This window comes from Schistocerca nitens, chromosome 5 (assembly GCF_023898315.1).
Source record: "Schistocerca nitens isolate TAMUIC-IGC-003100 chromosome 5, iqSchNite1.1, whole genome shotgun sequence".
NCBI classification, from domain to species: Eukaryota; Metazoa; Arthropoda; class Insecta; order Orthoptera; family Acrididae; genus Schistocerca; species Schistocerca nitens.
In genome coordinates this window covers 419,037,041-419,056,260 of record NC_064618.1, presented here as the reverse complement: position 1 = coordinate 419,056,260, position 19,220 = coordinate 419,037,041, and the positions used below count along the sequence as shown (strand labels likewise).

At 41.5% G+C, this 19,220-nt stretch overlaps 1 protein-coding gene across 3 annotated transcripts in view; it reads left to right on the top strand.

Moving 5' to 3' along the window:
- The window catches only part of LOC126259558 (neural cell adhesion molecule 2), a 623,716-nt gene that overhangs the window by 107,122 nt on the left and 497,374 nt on the right, over nt 1-19,220 (top strand). For all 3 annotated transcript variants that reach the window (XM_049956450.1, XM_049956452.1, XM_049956451.1), the window contains exon 2: nt 3,134-3,342. In XM_049956450.1, the coding sequence (XP_049812407.1) occupies nt 3,134-3,342 (209 nt within the window). The remainder of the gene's footprint in view (nt 1-3,133; nt 3,343-19,220) is intronic.

The window sequence follows — 19,220 nt, the reverse complement described above, 5'->3', positions numbered from 1 at the left end:
TCATCTAACTTTCGACTTTACCCACTAACTCTTACCATCAGTCTCTTCTTATATATCGGAAACAGTAGCACTGCTCTTTAACGTAGAACGACGAAAAGATTTTAATTATTTCGGACTGAAAAAACAAAAAACAAAAAACAGCTTCAATGCCGTAGGTAGTAAGAACTGGAGCAAAGAGTGGTAAACTTATTATCAACATAATCCACGAAATAATAAAATATTGTCGAATAGAAAGAAATATATGAATTTGCTATTGATAAAAGCTTGCACAGACATTTTGCGCGATAAAACTGTTGACCATTTGGCCAAGGAATGTGTAGTACCCAGAGCTTACCATGTTACCCATTTTCCATTCAAAAACTTCTCACGTCAATTAAAAATTGAAGTCAGATTCTCTTCGACAGAGGAACTGGAAATATCAAGTGGTAATAAGTGAGAGTGTTTGTGGTAAGATCAACCCCATATACATATGTTTCCTTGGTTTCATAGCATGTCAGTACAGCGTACAGTTACTTCTAAAATCACTCGCGTGAGATACAATCACGACAAGTTCCGTGCTCATTTGCATAGTTGAAGAGTAATAAATTCAGACATTTGTGATTGCAATACTTCAGACATTAATCTTCGCTTCTTCCTATGTAGAGGATATTATCTTTCAGAAATGACGAAATTTAAGGTACCATACCCTACAAGCATTCCTGGTTTTCTAATAAAGAATGGTAAAGCAGTTCTTAGACGCCTGACAGGATTTAGTTGAGTTAGTAACTATAAAATGAAGCCACAGACCTCTAGAGAAGGTGCAATCTCCGTCTTTAGTAGTTCATTACAAAATTGTTGGTATCTGAGATGTGACTTCGAAAACTTGTTTGTAAACATTTTTTGAATAGAAACGTTTTAGTCTTACTTCTCTGTTAAGAAATTAAAGGGCTTTTTCTTTCTTACTAATAGTAAATAAATATAGTATAATTATTCAGTGTATCATATTCACTTGTAGATTTTTTATTGTTGAGAGCTAAATAGTGTAACTGTTTGTAGCTAAACAGGGTAGTCACAACAGAGGTCAAATAAAAAAAAGTAAGAAATTAAGTGAAATGCCGAGTCCTTTATAAATATTGTAAACAGTAATAGTTCAACAAGAGTTGTAAGATACCTGAATTGTATTCTGAAACTGTGTTAAACTGAATTTCTCGCTAACAATCTGAAAACTGCCTGACTTCCAGAGTTCGGCTACAGATTCAGGTCTAGAAGCGAAATCGTTACCCTAGTTTTGAACATTAACTGATGTATGAAAATTAGTCTTCAGGAAATTGATTTAATTAATCTGAAATGCATTTGACTGTAAATTAGCTTTCATAAAAGAATGATTCACAAGAATATTCAAAATGAGTAACTGTTAAGTAATTTGAATGTGCCCTGGTACAGAAACGCGTATGTTGAACTTACATGAAATTTCACTAATATTCTGTCCAGAACATTCTTTTAGGTATTACAACAAATACTTATCTTGCAACTGATAACTTTCTTCTGCTCTAGGTGCACTGTAAATGATGATTTAAAATAAATCACTCTGCTGCAGTTTGTCTGCGTATTGTTATTTCTGTTACGTTGTAGTTTCAGTAAATTAGTTAATTAGTTCTCTTTTCCAACTCCGTAATTATTGTTCAGGAAAAAGTGCAAGGCGTGACAACGCGATTATTAGGAAACACGTTTGTTTGAACAGTGGCGTTATATTTTCTGAAATATTTGTAATTGTCAGAAGGAAATGCTTTGAAATTGATTGCTTTTAATGACACAAAAGTAAATTCCAACTAATATGAATAATCAGCATTCCCTGTTACAAAAAGTTGTTGACTTGGATTCGTAATGTAGTACCATTTAACTAATCCAAATGAGAGAGGGCTATTCAGAATACTGAGTACCTGACTGGTAGTTCTTCCTGACCGTCACTTAGATATCCTTCCACACAATGACATCTTTGCACTGCAATGATTACTGAATTCACGCTTGAAGCTTACAAACATTTAATAAGTTACCTTTTTCTGAGATGTTCTCTGTTTATACAGTCATCTCAAAAATTATCGCCCGTCCTCAGGTTACATATTATGGAACATCTCAAACAGAAATCTTTGTGCTATACCTCCGCTGTCGAAGCTTGATCCAACACCCCCTCTCCACGAATCCACAACAACTACTGCGCAAGGCTGCGATTCGACTCGACTTTCATCTGATTGCCTGCGCGCGTTTTTTTCTTAATAATACAACTTCTGGGAACCAGAGACTGTGTGTCGCATACGGGTTCAGCATGCTATGATGTTTGAAGTAATAGTATTCCTAACAAGCTCTCTGCAGGAGAGACGCTCAGTAGCTCGGTACGGGCTTTTGTTGAAGTTTCGAGAACATACCTTCACCGAGGAGTCAGGCAGTATATTGCTCTCTCCTACGTATGTCTCGCGAATAGACCATGAGGATAAAATCAGAGAAATTAGAGCCCACGCAGAGGCATACCGACAATCTTTATTTTCACGAACAATACGAGACTGGAATAGAAGGGAGAACCAATAGAGGTACTCAAAGTACGCCACACACCGTCAGGTGGCTTGCGGTGTATTGATGCAGATGTAGATGTAGATTTTCATTAAATTTACATTCGAAGGGACACCAAGAGGAAATGCACAAAACTATGATTTAATTTAATTTCATTTAATGTATAAACCTTCCACAGTCCCTTGGGGCATGAATGGAATTACTGTTATATTCATCTTCGTTAAAAATAAAAGGAGTCTCTTCAATTACACTTTGCAAGGCCGAGGTTAAGTGCCATCAGGTGATCGTCTGACGTAGTACAGGTCATCCTGTCTGCCGCATTGCATACCAGGACCAGTAACTGTGAGACCCTTTCTCTTTCATTCAGTAGACGTGGACGTGTTACACATCTGAACTGTAACCGTCGTACAACGGAAACGATACGATTACGTATTCACTCCCCTCTGTAAGTTGTAGAAGTTTGTAACGCGAGTTTCCCGACACTCTGCCTGCTTGTAACTAGTCCCTCTGCAGTTGCGTAGTGTTGTGAGTGCACACGTCCAGGTCCTCTGGAATCCAGCGCCACTGTGCGGTGTGTTGTTGCCCACAGCTTCGACGTGCGCGGCCGCGAGTACGGCCAGGCCAAGACGTGGTCGGCGCCGCGTGCGTTCGGCTCGCGGGCCTTCTTCCGCACGGCGACGACGCCGGCGCAGCTGCTCGTCGACGACCTGGCGCTCTCCGACGAGGGCGTCTACCGCTGCCGCGTCGACTTCCGCGACTCGCCGACGAGGAACCTCAAGATCAACCTCACCGTCATCAGTGAGTCTCACTTCCTCTTCTGTTTCTCGCCATTCTCTCCTTATACATCACTGGAACACTGCCCTTGCTGTTATTTGTTAACACCTTCATAAACCAACTAGCTGACAAACCCGGCGCTACATGGATATACATTTTGCCAATTTTCTACAAGAAATATAAACGAATATGAGCTATGTTTGTAGTGAGTATCGAAAAAATTTCATTTCTATGTACTCGTGAAAACATCTTTGAAATTGTGAAACAGTTTACTCACGATGAGCTCGAAGCGGCTAGCTGTAGTGATTACTTAGGAGAAAAAGAACTTCTTAGCCGAGACCGCTACAAAAAACTCTATTGTAGATGATCGGTTTCGGTAAAACTAACCTACCATCTTCAGATCTTCACACAGGTTATTACAAATATCTTGTGTCAGCTACACACGAAATCTTTCCATTGCCTTTCCAGGTACATAAACGTAAAATGAGTGATACGTTGGCACATCAAAATTAAAATTACTGTGTATATCACAACCCACCGAAACATAACACGTCTTGCGTACCAGGGCCCCACTAGACTGTCAATAGCCAATAGATGAGACAAACAGAGCACAAGCACAACAGGTTTCGCTGCAGTAGATAGAGTTCATCAGCAAAAGTCAAATACGTGATTTAAAAATGACCATGATTTCAAATATACATTTATTACATTAATGTAATGCAGTGAATGAGCTTTCGTAGGTTTGTGAGTCAGAACTGCTGTTTTGGTTTCTCATGTTCAATATTATTTACCTACTTACGTCCATGTACTCTAACTAAGATGCGGACTGTAATTAATTTTGACGGTTTTCTCTTGTTATCTTATGTAGTATTCATGGCCTGATATAGGCTACCACATCATCTAATTTTTTGGTGCACTAACTATGTTGCGTTGCACCATATTGGTATAATTTTCAGACTGGTTGCCCTAGCTTCAGTTATCGGGTTGAACAACGCTGTATTCTGATTTCAATAATTTACTATAAAGATCTTTTTAGCATGTTTCTCGTAATAATAAGTTTAAAAAGAATTGTTTTTCCTTGACAACTATGCTTGTCGCTTTCTTAGCGAAATTGACGAAAGAAGGTACTTGCAGTTTTGTAATGATATTACGCAAGTATCGCAAGCATGGTGTGTAGGGTTTCTTAGCAGTATTCTGTCATGAAGAAATGACCAGAAATATTTTACAAACATTTCAGAATTTTTTCTATATGTATATTTGGAATCACGGTTGTTTGACTTTTACTAATGGAATCTATGTACTGCAGTGACACCTGTTGTGCTTGGGTAAGTTCGTTTCATGCATTGCCTATTGAAAGTCTCGTGGCACCCTGGTAGGCATGACGTGTTATGAGAAAGATCTTTTGGCGGCTTGTGATGTACCTAGTAATTTTAATTTTTACGTGACAACGTATAGTTCATTTCATATTTATGCACCTAGAAATCCAATTGAAGCATCTTCTGTGTAACTGGCACAAGATGTTTGTAATAAACTTTATGTGGATCTGAAGATGGTAACTTAGTTTTAACGAAACCGGTTATCTACGATAAAGCTTTTTATAGCGATCTCGGCTAAGAAGTTCTTTTCCTCCTAAGTAAAGAAATATTCATAATGTACGAACGCATAATTAAGAAACATGATCACACACATTTTCTGTACACTGGGCGTAGCTGCTTCGCATGTCTACAACGCTGTTTTGCAGACGTCTCAATGACAAAGCCTCTTCTTAGCTCTATAGACGGCTATCGTTTTCGCCTACAGCCGTTTGCACTTCGCAATTGAAAGCTGTCGAAAGCGCTGCCAGATGTTAGGGATTTCCTTGAGTTGGCTCATCTGTAGGAATGTCGTAGAAATAAAGAAAAGTTTAATTAAAACTTTATGCATGATGTGGTACTTTTCACGTGCCTCAGTATTTACGACATCATATTTCTTGAACGATGTGTTGTAGAGTGATAGAGTTGCGTAGGTACATTCTGCGGCATATGTCGATACCCTCAGCGAAATATGTTACGAACAGCGTTCGTAACAAAGAAGCGATAAATTTAAACGCAATGCACGGTGCTGCTGTTTTTCATGCATTTCAGTGTTTATGATTACATATCTACTGATCTATATATCATAAAATGATATAATTTTGTTCGTACATTCAGCGGAATATCTGAACACTGTTTTTATAATGTGTTGCGAATCGATTTACAAAAACAGAAGTAATAAATTTTAACGTCATGCCCATTGCGGCAGGTTTTCACGCATGTCAGTGTTTATGACGTCGTATTTCCTGAACTATGACATACTTTTGTCGGTGCACTTAGGCTTTCATGGCTGTTACTAAGCTGAAATGGGCTAGTTAAGACAGCTGCATGAAATTTAAGAAGCTTGAAAGACGTTGAAGTGAGCGAGAGTACGTCCAAGACCAAGATAACCAAACCCAGTACTCTCACATTACTGATTATAATGCACCAATACTAATTCTGTGCACCACAACAAATATTTAGTGCAACCAGTGCTGTACGACAACACAGTTGAATCCTCCAAACTAAAATTATCACCAAGTGCCCTCTTTAGTCTTATTCTGCTTCGCTGGATGCTTCAATGCTAAGTGGGTGTACCCATAGCATCGCCTTCTGGCTAGCTTTCCTCCTACTTCATTTGTGATGGACAAAGTAACTCGCACTGTCATGCACTCGTAGAAAATCACAAAAATACAGGGAGTCTCTCCTAAGAGTCGTCAGGAGAATTTTCTCTGGTGTTTCAGCAGGTACTTGCAGATTTGTTGTTGCTAATGTTGCTGGAATCATCAAAAAACTGCTCTTGACATGTTTCACGTGACGCGCAGCGTCAACGCAAAGCGTCAAGTTTGTTTCCCGTTACAAACAAAATGATTTTTAAATCGGATACGCAAGGGTTGGACAGTCTCTTGCGAAATTCGTTTTATCGATATGTGGAAACAGGAGCAGTAAAACACGTAGAATAATGAGATAGCACCGCTGTGGCCATCCAGAAGCACTACTTAGTCACTGCTGCAATAGTAGGTCATTCTACGTGTTTCAGTACCCGTGTTAATACACTTCGTTAAAACGAATATCGCACTAGAGTCACGTGAGACCACTCTGCAGAATGGACACGTAAAATTACGATTTATAAATTGTTTTCTTTGTAACGGTAAACAAATCGACACTTTCGATCGAGGTAAACAAATCGACACTTTCGGCCGAAACTGGGCGTCGCATGAGACATATAATGAGCAATATTTGTTTGTCTCACTCCAGCAAGAGTGTCTCTCTCTCTCTCTCTCTCTCTCTCTCTCTCTCTCTCTCTCTCTCTCTGTGTGTGTGTGTGTGTGTGTGTGTGTGTGTGTGTGTGTGTGTGTGTGTGTGTGTGTGTGTGTGTCATAAATAACTGCCTTAAGTAAAAGGTCAACGTTTACTATAGGAGACATCCTTGTGGATACCAACAGTTACTACATCAGACACGGTGAGAACAAGGAGCGAGTAAATAACTGAGAGATACGAATGTAAACTGGTACATCGGTGCTTTGTAATATATAAGAAATGAACTATACAATAAAAATTGGCTGTTAAAACATCTTATGTTCTAGCGTTGAATGATGGCAGTTCTTCTGACTAAAATCTCATACTGAAAATGGCTTGTAAGTGAATGTTGTATACTTCTATTTGGTGCTGTACATCGCTGCACGCTATACCTTTCATTTCGTTCTTGCTAAACAAAGGTGTATTGTTATTAACCTGTAGTAAATGTAAATTTATTTAGAAAGCAATTCTTTCTGCATTAAGATAATTATTTATTTCACCCTAACACAAATCTTGTTATGGGGTATAAATGCCAGTTGTAACAGCGAGATAGTTTTACGCTGATAATGAAATGGTATCAACGAAATTCTGTTCGTCTGTTGCATAAAGGAATGCAGTATACAGTTCTTTAGTCTTTATCAACATCTACATAATACAAGGACGTAGCCAGGATTTCTTAGACATCAAAAAGACACATGTTTTTCATTTATTCTGAAAATCTCCCATAAAGAACGGTAAACCATTTTATTAGAAAATGGTCTCGGACTTCTCACCAAGTGGAGATATCTTGTTATTTAAGAGCGATATAAGTTGCCAAACCACTAAGAAGCAGTTGTGCTCCCATCTCCCTTCGTCCTCCAAAGTCATTTTAGACCCTTCTTTCATTCTGTATCTGAGATGGGGAGGTGATCACGATCGGACAAGCGCAAATTTTGTTTGGACACCATGATTATTACCGACAGGGCTTTTGGAATAAAGAGCTCTCTATTCGAAAAGAGCTAACTCAACTTTTGGTGGTGTTATAACCAGGAATAACAAAATAACCTCTTCAGTCTGGTTTATTAAATCACAAATCACTTTTTAACAATTATGTTAGCCAAGCGTCTACCCAGGCTCACACTCAGAAGTAACGCAGGATTAAAGTTTGGTTATACCAATGTCCGAATGTGCATGGTGGGGTGCGCGTCCCGTAATTATTCCCAAGTCCAGTGAAGTTCAGTCTCTCCAAGTGAAGTCGCAAGATTTTCCGCCGAGCAGCCAGGTAACCTCGAGTGGTGCGGCGAGTCATCCACAAACAGCGGGAACACGGCGTACTGCACTTCCCGATGAGAACTGTCGTTTGCGGCGGCGGCCGGGTTTATATAAGGCTTGCTATTTAATGGAGCCGTCGGCTGGGGTCGCTGTTTTCCAGGGAAAACCAATCGCAGTGTTTCCTGGCGTAGCCAATTGCTGTGTGCTGACAAACGCGCGCGCGCGAAGGCGGCCAGCGATGATAGCCGCGAGCCGCCCGGAGAAGTGCGGCCAGCGATGTATTTCTCGGCCACGTCAGGGAGCGTGCGTGTGAAGACGGCCAGCGATGGAAGCAGCGGGCCGCCCAGAGAAGTGCGGCCAGCGATATATTTGACGGCCGCGTACTGGAGCGCGTTGTTCGGTGTTTCTTAGAAGTGGTGTATACCACAGGTGGTGAAAATGCAAAGGATACGGAATTATTCAACTTAACATTCCCACAATTTTCTCATTTAAGTAGGCATCTCACACTGTTTGCATTGTAAGAACGATCGTTTTCTGCATTAACGAATGTCCCGGCAGACAAATGGGTGAGCCTAAATGAGGAAAATTTGGATTATTATTTATTTGTCTTATGGATTTTAGTGACGGGAGTCTCCAAAGAGATACTCAGCTCGCCTTCGATGCAGCTCTCTTAAGCAGAGGGATGGCACCTTTAAGGAAACTGGAATCTGTCAGGAATTGGCTGTGGCCTATAGTAAGGGATCAGCCCCGGCATTGCCTGAATTGAAAATGGGAAACCAAAGGAAAGCAAGGTTGTCGGCGGATGGATTCAAACCTCCACGCCTGCCTTATCCAACAATCAAGGGCTCACCACTCAGAAGCGATCAAGTCGATGGAGAATTTGGAAAAACTGACCTTTGTACATTGTTTTCACATAAAATAAAATACACAACAACAAAAGATTGAATTTGACGTTTCATGTTTTTCCCTTGTGCACGGTTACTCATCTGATAGTGCATTTTAAGACTTAACTGCGTTCAGTTATCTTCATCTACATCTATGTGATTACTCTGCTATTCACAATAAAGAGCCGAGCAGAGGGTTCAATGAACCACCTTCAAGCTGTCTCTCCACCGTTCCACTCTCGAAAGGCGCGCGGGAAAAACGAGCACTTAAATTTTTCTGTGTGAGCCCTGATTTCTCTTATTTTATCATGATAAGCATTTCTCCCTATGTAGGTGGGAGCCCACAGAATGTTTTCGCATTCGGAGGAGAAAACTCGTGATTGAAATTACATGAGAATATCTCGTCGCAAAGAAAAACACCTTTGTTTTAATGATTGCCGCTCCAATTCACGTATTATGTCTGTGGCACTATCTCCCCTGCTTCGCGATAATACAAAACGAGCTGCCCTTCTTTGTAATTTTTCGATGTCATCCGTTAGTCCCATCTGATGCGGATGCCACACCGCACAGCAATACTCCAGAATACGGGCGGTCAAGCGAGGTGTAAGCAGTCCCTTTAGTAGACCTGTTGCACCTTCTAAGTGTTCTACGAATCTACATTTATATCTACATCTACATCCATACTCCGCAAGCCACCTGACGGTGTGTGGCGGAGAGTACCTTGAGTACCTCTATCGGTTCTCTCTTCTATTCCAGTCTCGTATTGTTCGTGGAAAGAAGGATTGTTGGTATGCCTCTGTGTGGGCTCTAATCTCTCTGATTTTATCCTCATGGTCTCTACGCGAGATATACGTCGGAAGGAGCAATATACTGTTTGACTCCTCGGTGAAGCCGGCCGAAGTGGCCGTGCGGTTAAAGGCGCTGCAGTCTGGAACCGCAAGACCGCTACGGTCGCAGGTTCGAATCCTGCCTCGGGCATGGATGTTTGTGATGTCCTTAGTTAGGTTTAACTAGTTCTAAGTTCTAGGGGACTAATGACCTCAGCAGTTGAGTCCCATAGTGCTCAGAGCCATTTGAACCATTTGAACCTCGGTGAAGGTATGTTCTCGAAACTTCAACAAAAGCCCTTACCGAGCTACTGAGCGTCTCTCCTGCAGAGTCTTCCACTGGAGTTTATCTATCATCTCCGTAACACTTTCGCGATTACTAAATGATCCTGTAACGAAGCGCGCTGCTCTCCGTTGGATCTTCTCTATCTCTTCTACCAACCCGATCTGGTACGGATCCCACACTGCTGAGCAGTTTTCAAGCAGTGGGCGAACAAGCGTACTGTAACCTACTTCCTTTGTTTTCGAGTTGCATTTCCTTAGGATTCTTCCAATGAATCTCAGTCTGGCATCTGCCTTACCGGCGATCAACTTTATATGATCATTCCATTTTAAATCACTCCTAATGCGTACTCCCAGATAATTTATGGAATTAACTGCTTCCAGTTACTGACCTGCTATATTGTAGCTAAATGATAAGGGATCTTTCTTTCTATGTATTCTACAGCACATTACACTTGTCTGCATTGAGATTCAATTGCCATTCCCTGCACCATCCGTCAATTCGCTGCAGATCCTCCTGCATTTCAGTACAATTTTCCATTGTTACAACCTCTCGATACACCACAGCATCATCTGCAAAAAGCCTCAGTGAACTTCCGATGTCATCCACAAGGTCATTTGTGTATATTGTGAATAGCAACGGTCCTACGACACTCCCCTGCGGCACACCTGAAATCACTCTTACTTCGGAAGACTTCTCTCCATTGAGAATGACATGCTGCGTTCTGTTATCTAGGAACTCTTCAATCCAATCACACAACTGGTCTGATAGTCCATATGCTCTTACTTTGTTCATTAAAAGACTGTGAGGAACTGTGTCTAACGCCTTGCGGAAGTCAAGAAACACAGCATCTACCTGTGAATCCGTGTCTATGGCCCTCTGAGTCTCATGAACGAATAGCGCGAGCTGGGTTTCACACGACCGTCTTTTTCGAAACCCATGCTGATTCCTACAGAGTAGATTTCTAGTCTCCAGAATAGTCATTATACTCGAAGATAATAAGTGTTCCAAAATTCTACAACTGATTGACGTTCGAGATATTGGTCTATAGTTCTGCACATCTGTTCGACGTCCCTTCTTGAAAACGGGGATGACCTGTGCCCTTTTCCAATACTTTGGAACGCTGCGCTCTTCTAGAGACCTACGGTACACCGCTGCAAGAACGGGGGCAAGTTCCTTCGCGTACTCTGTGTAAAATTGAACTGGTATCCCATCAGGTCCAGCGGCCTTTCCTCTTTTGAGCGATTTGAACTCTTTCTCTGTCCCTCTGTCGTCTATTTCGATATCTACCATTTTGTCATCTGTGCGACAATCTAGAGAAGGAACTACAGTGCAGTCTTCCTCTGTCAAACAGCTTTGGAAAAAGACATTTAGTATTTCGGCCTGTAGTCTGTCATCCTCTGTTTCAGTACAATTTTGGTCAAAGAGTGTCTGGACATTTTGTTTTGATCCACCTACCGCTTTGACATAAGACCAAAATTTCTTAGGATTTTCTGCCAAGTGAGTACATAGAACTTTACTTTCGAATTCATTGAACGCCTCTCTCATAGCCCTCCTCACACTACATTTCCCTTCAAGTAATATTTGTTTGTTTGCAGGGCTTTGGCTATGTTTATGTTTGCTTTGAAGTTCCCTTTGCTTCCGCAGCAGTTTTCTAACTCGGTTGTTGTACCACGGTGGCTCTTTTCCATCTCTTACTATATTGCTTTGCACATACTCATCTAATGCATATTGTACGATGGTTCTGAACTTTTTCCACTGATCCTCAACACTCTCAGTACTTGGGACAAAACTTTTGTGTTGAGCCGTCAGGTACTCTGAAATCTGCTTTTTGTCACTTTTGCTAAACAGAAAAATCTTCCTACCTTTTTTAATATTTCTATTTACGGCTGAAATCATCGATGCAGTGACCGCTTTATGATCGCTGATTCCCTCTTCTGCGTTAACTGTTTCAAATATTTCGGGTCTGTTTGTCACCAGAAGGTCTAATACACTCTTGGAAATGGAAAAAAGAACACATTGACACCGGTGTGTCAGACCCACCATACTTGCTCCGGACACTGCGAGAGGGCTGTACAAGCAATGATCACACGCACGGCACAGCGGACACACCAGGAACCGCGGTGTTGGCCGTCGAATGGCGCTAGCTGCGGAGCATTTGTGCACCGCCGCCGTCAGTGTCAGCCAGTTTGCCGTGGCATACGGAGCTCCATCGCAGTCTTTAACACTGGTAGCATGCCGCGACAGCGTGGACGTGAACCGTATGTGCAGGTGACGGACTTTGAGCGAGGGCGTATAGTGGGCATGCGGGAGGCCGGGTGGACGTACCGCCGAATTGCTCAACACGTGGGGCGTGAGGTCTCCACAGTACATCGATGTTGTCGCCAGTGGTCGGCGGAAGGTGCACGTGCCCGTCGACCTGGGACCGGACCGCAGCGACGCACGGATGCACGCCAAGACCGTAGGATCCTACGCAGTGCCGTATGGGACCGCACCGCCACTTCCCAGCAAATTAGGGACACTGTTGCTCCTGGGGTATCGGCGAGGACCATTCGCAACCGTCTCCATGAAGCTGGGCTACGGTCCCGCACACCGTTAGGCCGTCTTCCGCTCACGCCCCAACATCGTGCAGCCCGCCTCCAGTGGTGTCGCGACAGGCGTGAATGGAGGGACGAATGGAGACGTGTCGTCTTCAGCGATGAGAGTCGCTTCTGCCTTGGTGCCAATGATGGTCGTATGCGTGTTTGGCGCCGTGCAGGTGAGCGCCACAATCAGGACTGCATACGACCGAGGCACACAGGGCCAACACCCGGCATCATGGTGTGGGGAGCGATCTCCTACACTGGCCGTACACCCCTGGTGATCGTCGAGGGGACACTGAATAGTGCACGGTACATCCAAACCGTCATCGAACCCATCGTTCTACCATTCCTAGACCGGCAAGGGAACTTGCTGTTCCAACAGGACAATGCACGTCCGCATGTATCCCGTGCCACCCAACGTGCTCTAGAAGGTGTAAGTCAACTACCCTGGCCAGCAAGATCTCCGGATCTGTCCCCCATTGAGCATGTTTGGGACTGGATGAAGCGTCGTCTCACGCGGTCTGCACGTCCAGCACGAACGCTGGTCCAACTGAGGCGCCAGGTGGAAATGGCATGGCAAGCCGTTCCACAGGACTACATCCAGCATCTCTACGATCGTCTCCATGGGAGAATAGCAGCCTGCATTGCTGCGAAAGGTGGATATACACTGTACTAGTGCCGACATTGTGCATGCTCTGTTGCCTGTGTCTATGTGCCTGTGGTTCTGTCAGTGTGATCATGTGATGTATCTGACCCCAGGAATGTGTCAATAAAGTTTCCCCTTCCTGGGACAATGAATTCACGGTGTTCTTATTTCAATTTCCAGGAGTGTATGTTATCGCCACGAGTCGGTTCTCTGTTTAATTGCTCAAGGTAGTTTTCAGTTAAAGCACATAAAAAATTTCACTGGATTCTTTGTCCCTGCCACCCGTTATGAACGTTTGAGTCTCCCAGTCTATATCTGGTAAATTAAAATCTCCACCCAGAACTATAACATGGTGGGGAAATGAAGCGCAGTCTTTGGTTGGCTCTACGCACAACATTATCTATGTGATCTTTCTAATTCAGGGTATTTGCAATTGAAATCCCTAAGCATTTAGTTGAACTTACAGCCTTCAGAGTTGTATGATTTATCGCGTAACCGAAATTTAGCGGATTTCTTTTAGTACTCATGTGAATAACTTCGCACTTTTCTTTTTTCGGGGTCAATTGCCAGTTTTCGCACCATAGAGATATATTATCTAAATCATTTTCCAATTAGTTTTGGTCATTTGATGACTTTGCAAGACGGTAAGTGACGCCATCATCGGCAAATAATCTAAGACGGCTACTGAGAGTGTCTCCTATGTCGTTAATACAGATCAGGAACAATAGAGGTCCTTTAACACTACCTTGGGGAACGTTTGATATTATTTCTGTTTTACTCGATGACTCTCCGTCTGTTACTATGAACTGTAACCTTTCTGACAGGAAATCACGAATCCTGTCGCACAACTGAGGCGATATTTCATAGGCACGTAGTTTGGTTACAAGACTCCTTTGAGGTACGTTGTCGAAAGCCTTCTGGAAATCTAAAAATATGGAATCAATTTGACATCCCCTGTCGATAGCACTCATTACTTGATGAGTTTAAAGTTGTGTATCTCAATAACGATATTTTCTGAATCCGTGCTAACTACGTGACAATAAATCGTTATTAGAGTATTACAAGAGAGTAAATAGATTTTTGACGAAAGGGGGCGGGATGGAGGGATGCACGACACAGTCGACTCTACCAATTCAGGCAGTCCGCTGCAAAAATATTTTAGGAACGAATGTACTATAGAATGTGCTGTCATCACATACCCCTTCCCTCTTTACGAACACTTCCCATCTCTCCGTATTGAAACTGGTTTTCATAATTGAGTACCGCCCAGATGACCTGATTGGGTATATTTTATCGTTTGGACTACTAATAACAGAACGTTGAGAAATTTTTTAAAATAAATGTAACCATCTCCATTTGGGTGACATTCTGTTGATCAATGCTGTTTTTGGACGACACAGGCAAATTCAAGTGATTTTTATACACTGATTTTAAATTAATGTTCTTTTTAATAATATTTCCGCTCCGGTGACTTGTGAAATACTGAAATATGAAACCTCTAAGTTCGACCAGCCTCCAAATAATGACTCCAGTGCTAACATTAAATTGCTGTTGATAGGTAATTAGGCTATTATACTACTGCGTACATGTTTTTAACTTAGCGTAACGCTAGCGGACGAATCAAAATCGGATTTCCTTTTCTTTCATGTTACGGACTTATCCATAATTAGAAATTATCACAAAAGCACACAGCACAAAAACGATAAACGGTTGCACTTACATTAAATTCAGCTGGAAGTAAGAGCTGAGCTGATTAACAAAACAACTGAGCCCAAGCAAGACCAACAATTGGTCTTGGGTAATATAGGGATGGGCAATAGCCGATAGTGCTAAGGATGTATTGGTAGTTCTGATCCATCGTTGATCTGCTGACTGTTGGTTGTGCGTATCTCTTTTAGTCGTATGATTGAAAATCAAAACATCATTTAATTTCACTACCCGGCAGCTAGGCCGTGAGTAATTTCATTTAGGTGAAAGAGGGGCCTCCGCACCCTATGGAACCCCGCCGCCGCCCCCTATTTCGCTACGTCCGCGTATAATAGTTAAAATGCTGTTGTTACACGTTATGACACAAGTCGTTGGCTTTGTAGAAACAACTGGCATATTCTGTCGTCTCACCTGGTCCTTGAAGTGGATGCTCTTTGATGCCGGTGTGCTGCAGCTGTTTTGACGATCTTTGGTCCACAGCAAGACAGCAGGTGCTATCCTGTCAGCGGTAAAATCAAAATTAAATTTATAGCCATCTGGTGCGTAAACTTGTCATAATACACATGTTGTAAAATTCTGAAACTGTTTCAGAGTGGGTTGCGTGACAGGATTATTCTGGACAGGTATTGCAGACAGTGTTTTGCACTCTCAACAATGGCGACTGCGTAGCTATGCATTTAAATTATGAACCGCCACTTTTATTAATACACACTTTTAAAATATTATTTGCTTTCGTGCTTACATTGATTAAGCCAAATTTTGAAAATGGTTCAAAGTTCAGATCACAAATAAAAATTGTCAGTTCCACCTGTAAAACAGTTCATAGAACAGTCAACAATCACAGTCTCTCTTCTGTCCAAAATAACACTGAAAATAGTTCGGTATGTTGCCAGGAGAAATCATTCTGGTTCTATGAAGGTCGTTGTATTACAAGCTCTATCTCCCGAAGTCTTCTGTACTGGGACTTGAAAAATCTTCTCTTTCTAATTTTTGGTTCTTGTTTTTCTTCTTTTCTTCCACGTTGTCACCTCATGAGATGTTCTATTCTGGGTAGATTTTACAGAATTAGTTCTCCTCTCGAAATTCTTGTAAACTATTGCATGAATAACGAAGGAATACTGTTCGTGAAAGTTCTGTGTTCTTGTCGCCTCCTCATGTTGTTAGTGTATTCTGCGTCTCCACACAGTATCCCTGTGCACTTGAACTACTTCGCCACAAAAACTGCTCTGTCTCCCAAACAATAATTCATTTTTTCTTAGTTGTCTCCACACTCATGATTTCTGTCCTAGCACTTCTGAGCCCCGTTTAAGAGACGATACTTCAAAACTTCGTGTTCTGTTCTTCACCCTACTCTGCCCTTTCACTAATTATTCTTACCAAATGTAATAGATCTTAGACTTAGACCAAGGCACGCCATCTCTTTCTGTCTTATCGCTTCCCAGTCATATCTTAACCGACTCTTCCACGTGTTGCTTCTGCACATAATTTTTTTTTCATAGATTAAAGGGTCCCTACAGGGGCAAAAGCTTCAGAATACACAGAGGTTACATATAATTGCACTGACAGAATAATATTACAAATTCAGACAAAAACTTTCATTAAGAATAAAACACGAAATAAATAAAGGAAAATGTAATGACAGAATAAATACAAATTTACTTTGCATTTCTGATAAATGTTGACTGATGGGATGCTGTTTTGTGATTAAAGAACGGGATGGAAATATGCCGATTATATACTTTGTATTATTTCGAATTCTTCTTCTGTCTGGGCGTTCGAAGGGATTGCCTGCGCTGAGACGCTAGAGCCGCCGCAAGGCACTACTCAGCTGAATGGGTGTCGAAGTCCCTGACAGACACATTTTTATCGTGCCTGACAAAGGTACCTCGATGGCCCCGAGAGTGTTGCCAAACTGTGGGTTCTTAGAGAGACACTTTACCGTTTTATTCACGCACATTTCTGTTGCAGTTCTCAAACGTATTATCTACCTTATTGAAAAGTTCTTCATAAATTATAATGTAGATAATTGCAATGATACAATGAGGTAACTGTTCTTTTCTTCACATTTTGTGTTTACCATCAAATCACACAATTTTTTGAATTGAATCATTTATTTACATGTTTACATTTTCAGATAACGTTTTTCTCCAAAATGAGAATATTCCACTTGTTTGTCATAAAAGCAGAGTTTAGGCACAGTGTAAGATATCAGTACCATTTAACAAACTTGGTTGCATTGTTTGTCTTTCCAGCGTTTCCAAACAAACTTGTTTGGAACTCTTAATGCAAAAACTAGCTTATGGCCCTCTGGTAGCACAAACAGAAGATGGTGATAACTTGAAAATCACAACTAAGCAGCGAAACATCCTACCCTGTGGCTTGTATTCTGAGAGTCGGAAATAGGATATAAATATTGGTCAAAATGCCACTATATATTAAACGAGTAATCAACATTACTGTCATCTCAATTAACGCCAGTCTCTCACTATCTCGATCGTAAAACTTGTGAGCACAAAACAGAATACTGTAGCATGGGTAGAATACTCTGATGTAAGCAGGAAGTAAAAATAGCAGTATTTTAAATTTTGCCTGCAAATCCTAGATTAGGGAGCAACATAAGTTTCACTTTATTGTACTCGTATAAGTAGCATTCCTAAACTTGCCTACAGTTACGTTTATCCAGTCAGGGAAGGGAAATACTGGCAACTAATATGAATAGTTTTATTTACATTAAGCGCTGTAGCTGCTTTACATACATACTGCTAATTGCTACTACACTTTGATAGACGCTGGGAAATCCTGTAGAAATAGGTGGACAATGTACGAAATCAGTTACTTCCTACAGAAAACCAGAAGAATTACTATACACCACAGTGTACTTTTTTCTGAATTTTCTGGGCAAATCAAGTGTCTTATAGAGTTAAATCAAAGAGCTTATGTTCAATAGATGTAATGTGACTAGTTTAAAAGAATGAGAAAAGAACCTGTAGATGCCTCAACTCACTAAGGCCTATGTGGTCAATTATTAACTCAATGTTTTGGGTTTGTGAGGCAGTATGAATATTATCTAGCTGCAGTCGACAAACTTTCCGTTGTTTAATTTCAACATCATCTTATATCGCATAGTCCTGATAATAAAAACTATTCCAGAAAAGCACTGTAGCCTCGAACACGTTTAATAGAGGAGCTAGGCAATTAATTTTAAGTCGCCTACTAATTGCTTTGAGTAGTAAACCGCGAACCATGCTGCTCACGTCCATCCCTCGAAGAAGTGGGCTGTGTAAGCCCGCCCCAGACTTTATATTCACTAACTTTGTTTCCTTTCTTCGAACTAAGAGGATCGGCCGACGAAGTTTCATCTGATCATTTTACCGTAATCCTGGCCTCTTGAGAGGAACTTTAATTACAAAAATCATCCTTAGGTGTTGACTCTTTAATTATTCATAACACGCCTGTCTACAGTTTATAATAAAGTTCTTTCTAATTTATTCATATTTAAAGCACGTGGCCTGTAGGAAATACTCTTAAGGATTAGAAGTACTGGAAATTGAAGTAAACTGGAAGTATTTGCATTATGAACATTTATCGATTCAGCTGATAAGCTCCATCTTCGTACGGATAAAGCAGGCACCTGGAGTGTGTAAATAAATTAATAACTTCTTTTGCGTAGGCACACTACTAAGTAACGATGCAAGCTGGAAAGGCACTTCCAGACATGAGAAAAAGATTCGCCAGACCAGAACATATTTCTTCTGTTGGAAAAGTAGCAGGGCGGCGAAAGTGAAGCTGTCCGTACTCTGGTTGGGACTTCGCAGTGCTTTATCTGTACACAATTATCAACCAGAACGTTACGATCACCTACTTAATAGCCAGTATGTCGACCTTTGTCACGTATAGCAGCGGTGACGCGTCGTGGCACGGAATTAATAACGCTTTGGTAGGTCGCTGGAGAGAGCTGGCACCACATCGACACACACGAGTCATCTAATTCCCGTAAATTCCGGGAAAGGAGGTGAAGAGCTTTGACGCCATGTACAATTTGTACTTGTCTTCTCTGTCAGTATCTAAACAATGCATGTTTCACTTTATTTTGGAAACTTAACATTCCCCCCCCCCCCCCCCCCCCGTTTGCAGGCAGTAAAATGGAGGATGGAGAATTTTAAGAAAATATTTTCTTATATTACAGAAACTTTTAAAGCTACATCTATGAAAACTGGTATTTCACATGTCGGTTTCATATAAAGGAATATGTATTAGGAGATGACAGTTTCTATGGAAATATCACCAAAAGAACGCAAAAGACATGATTAACTCCAGCTACCAGAATCGCGTTTTGGTTTCAAGTACTACAGGAAAGGTCATGCTCCTGTGG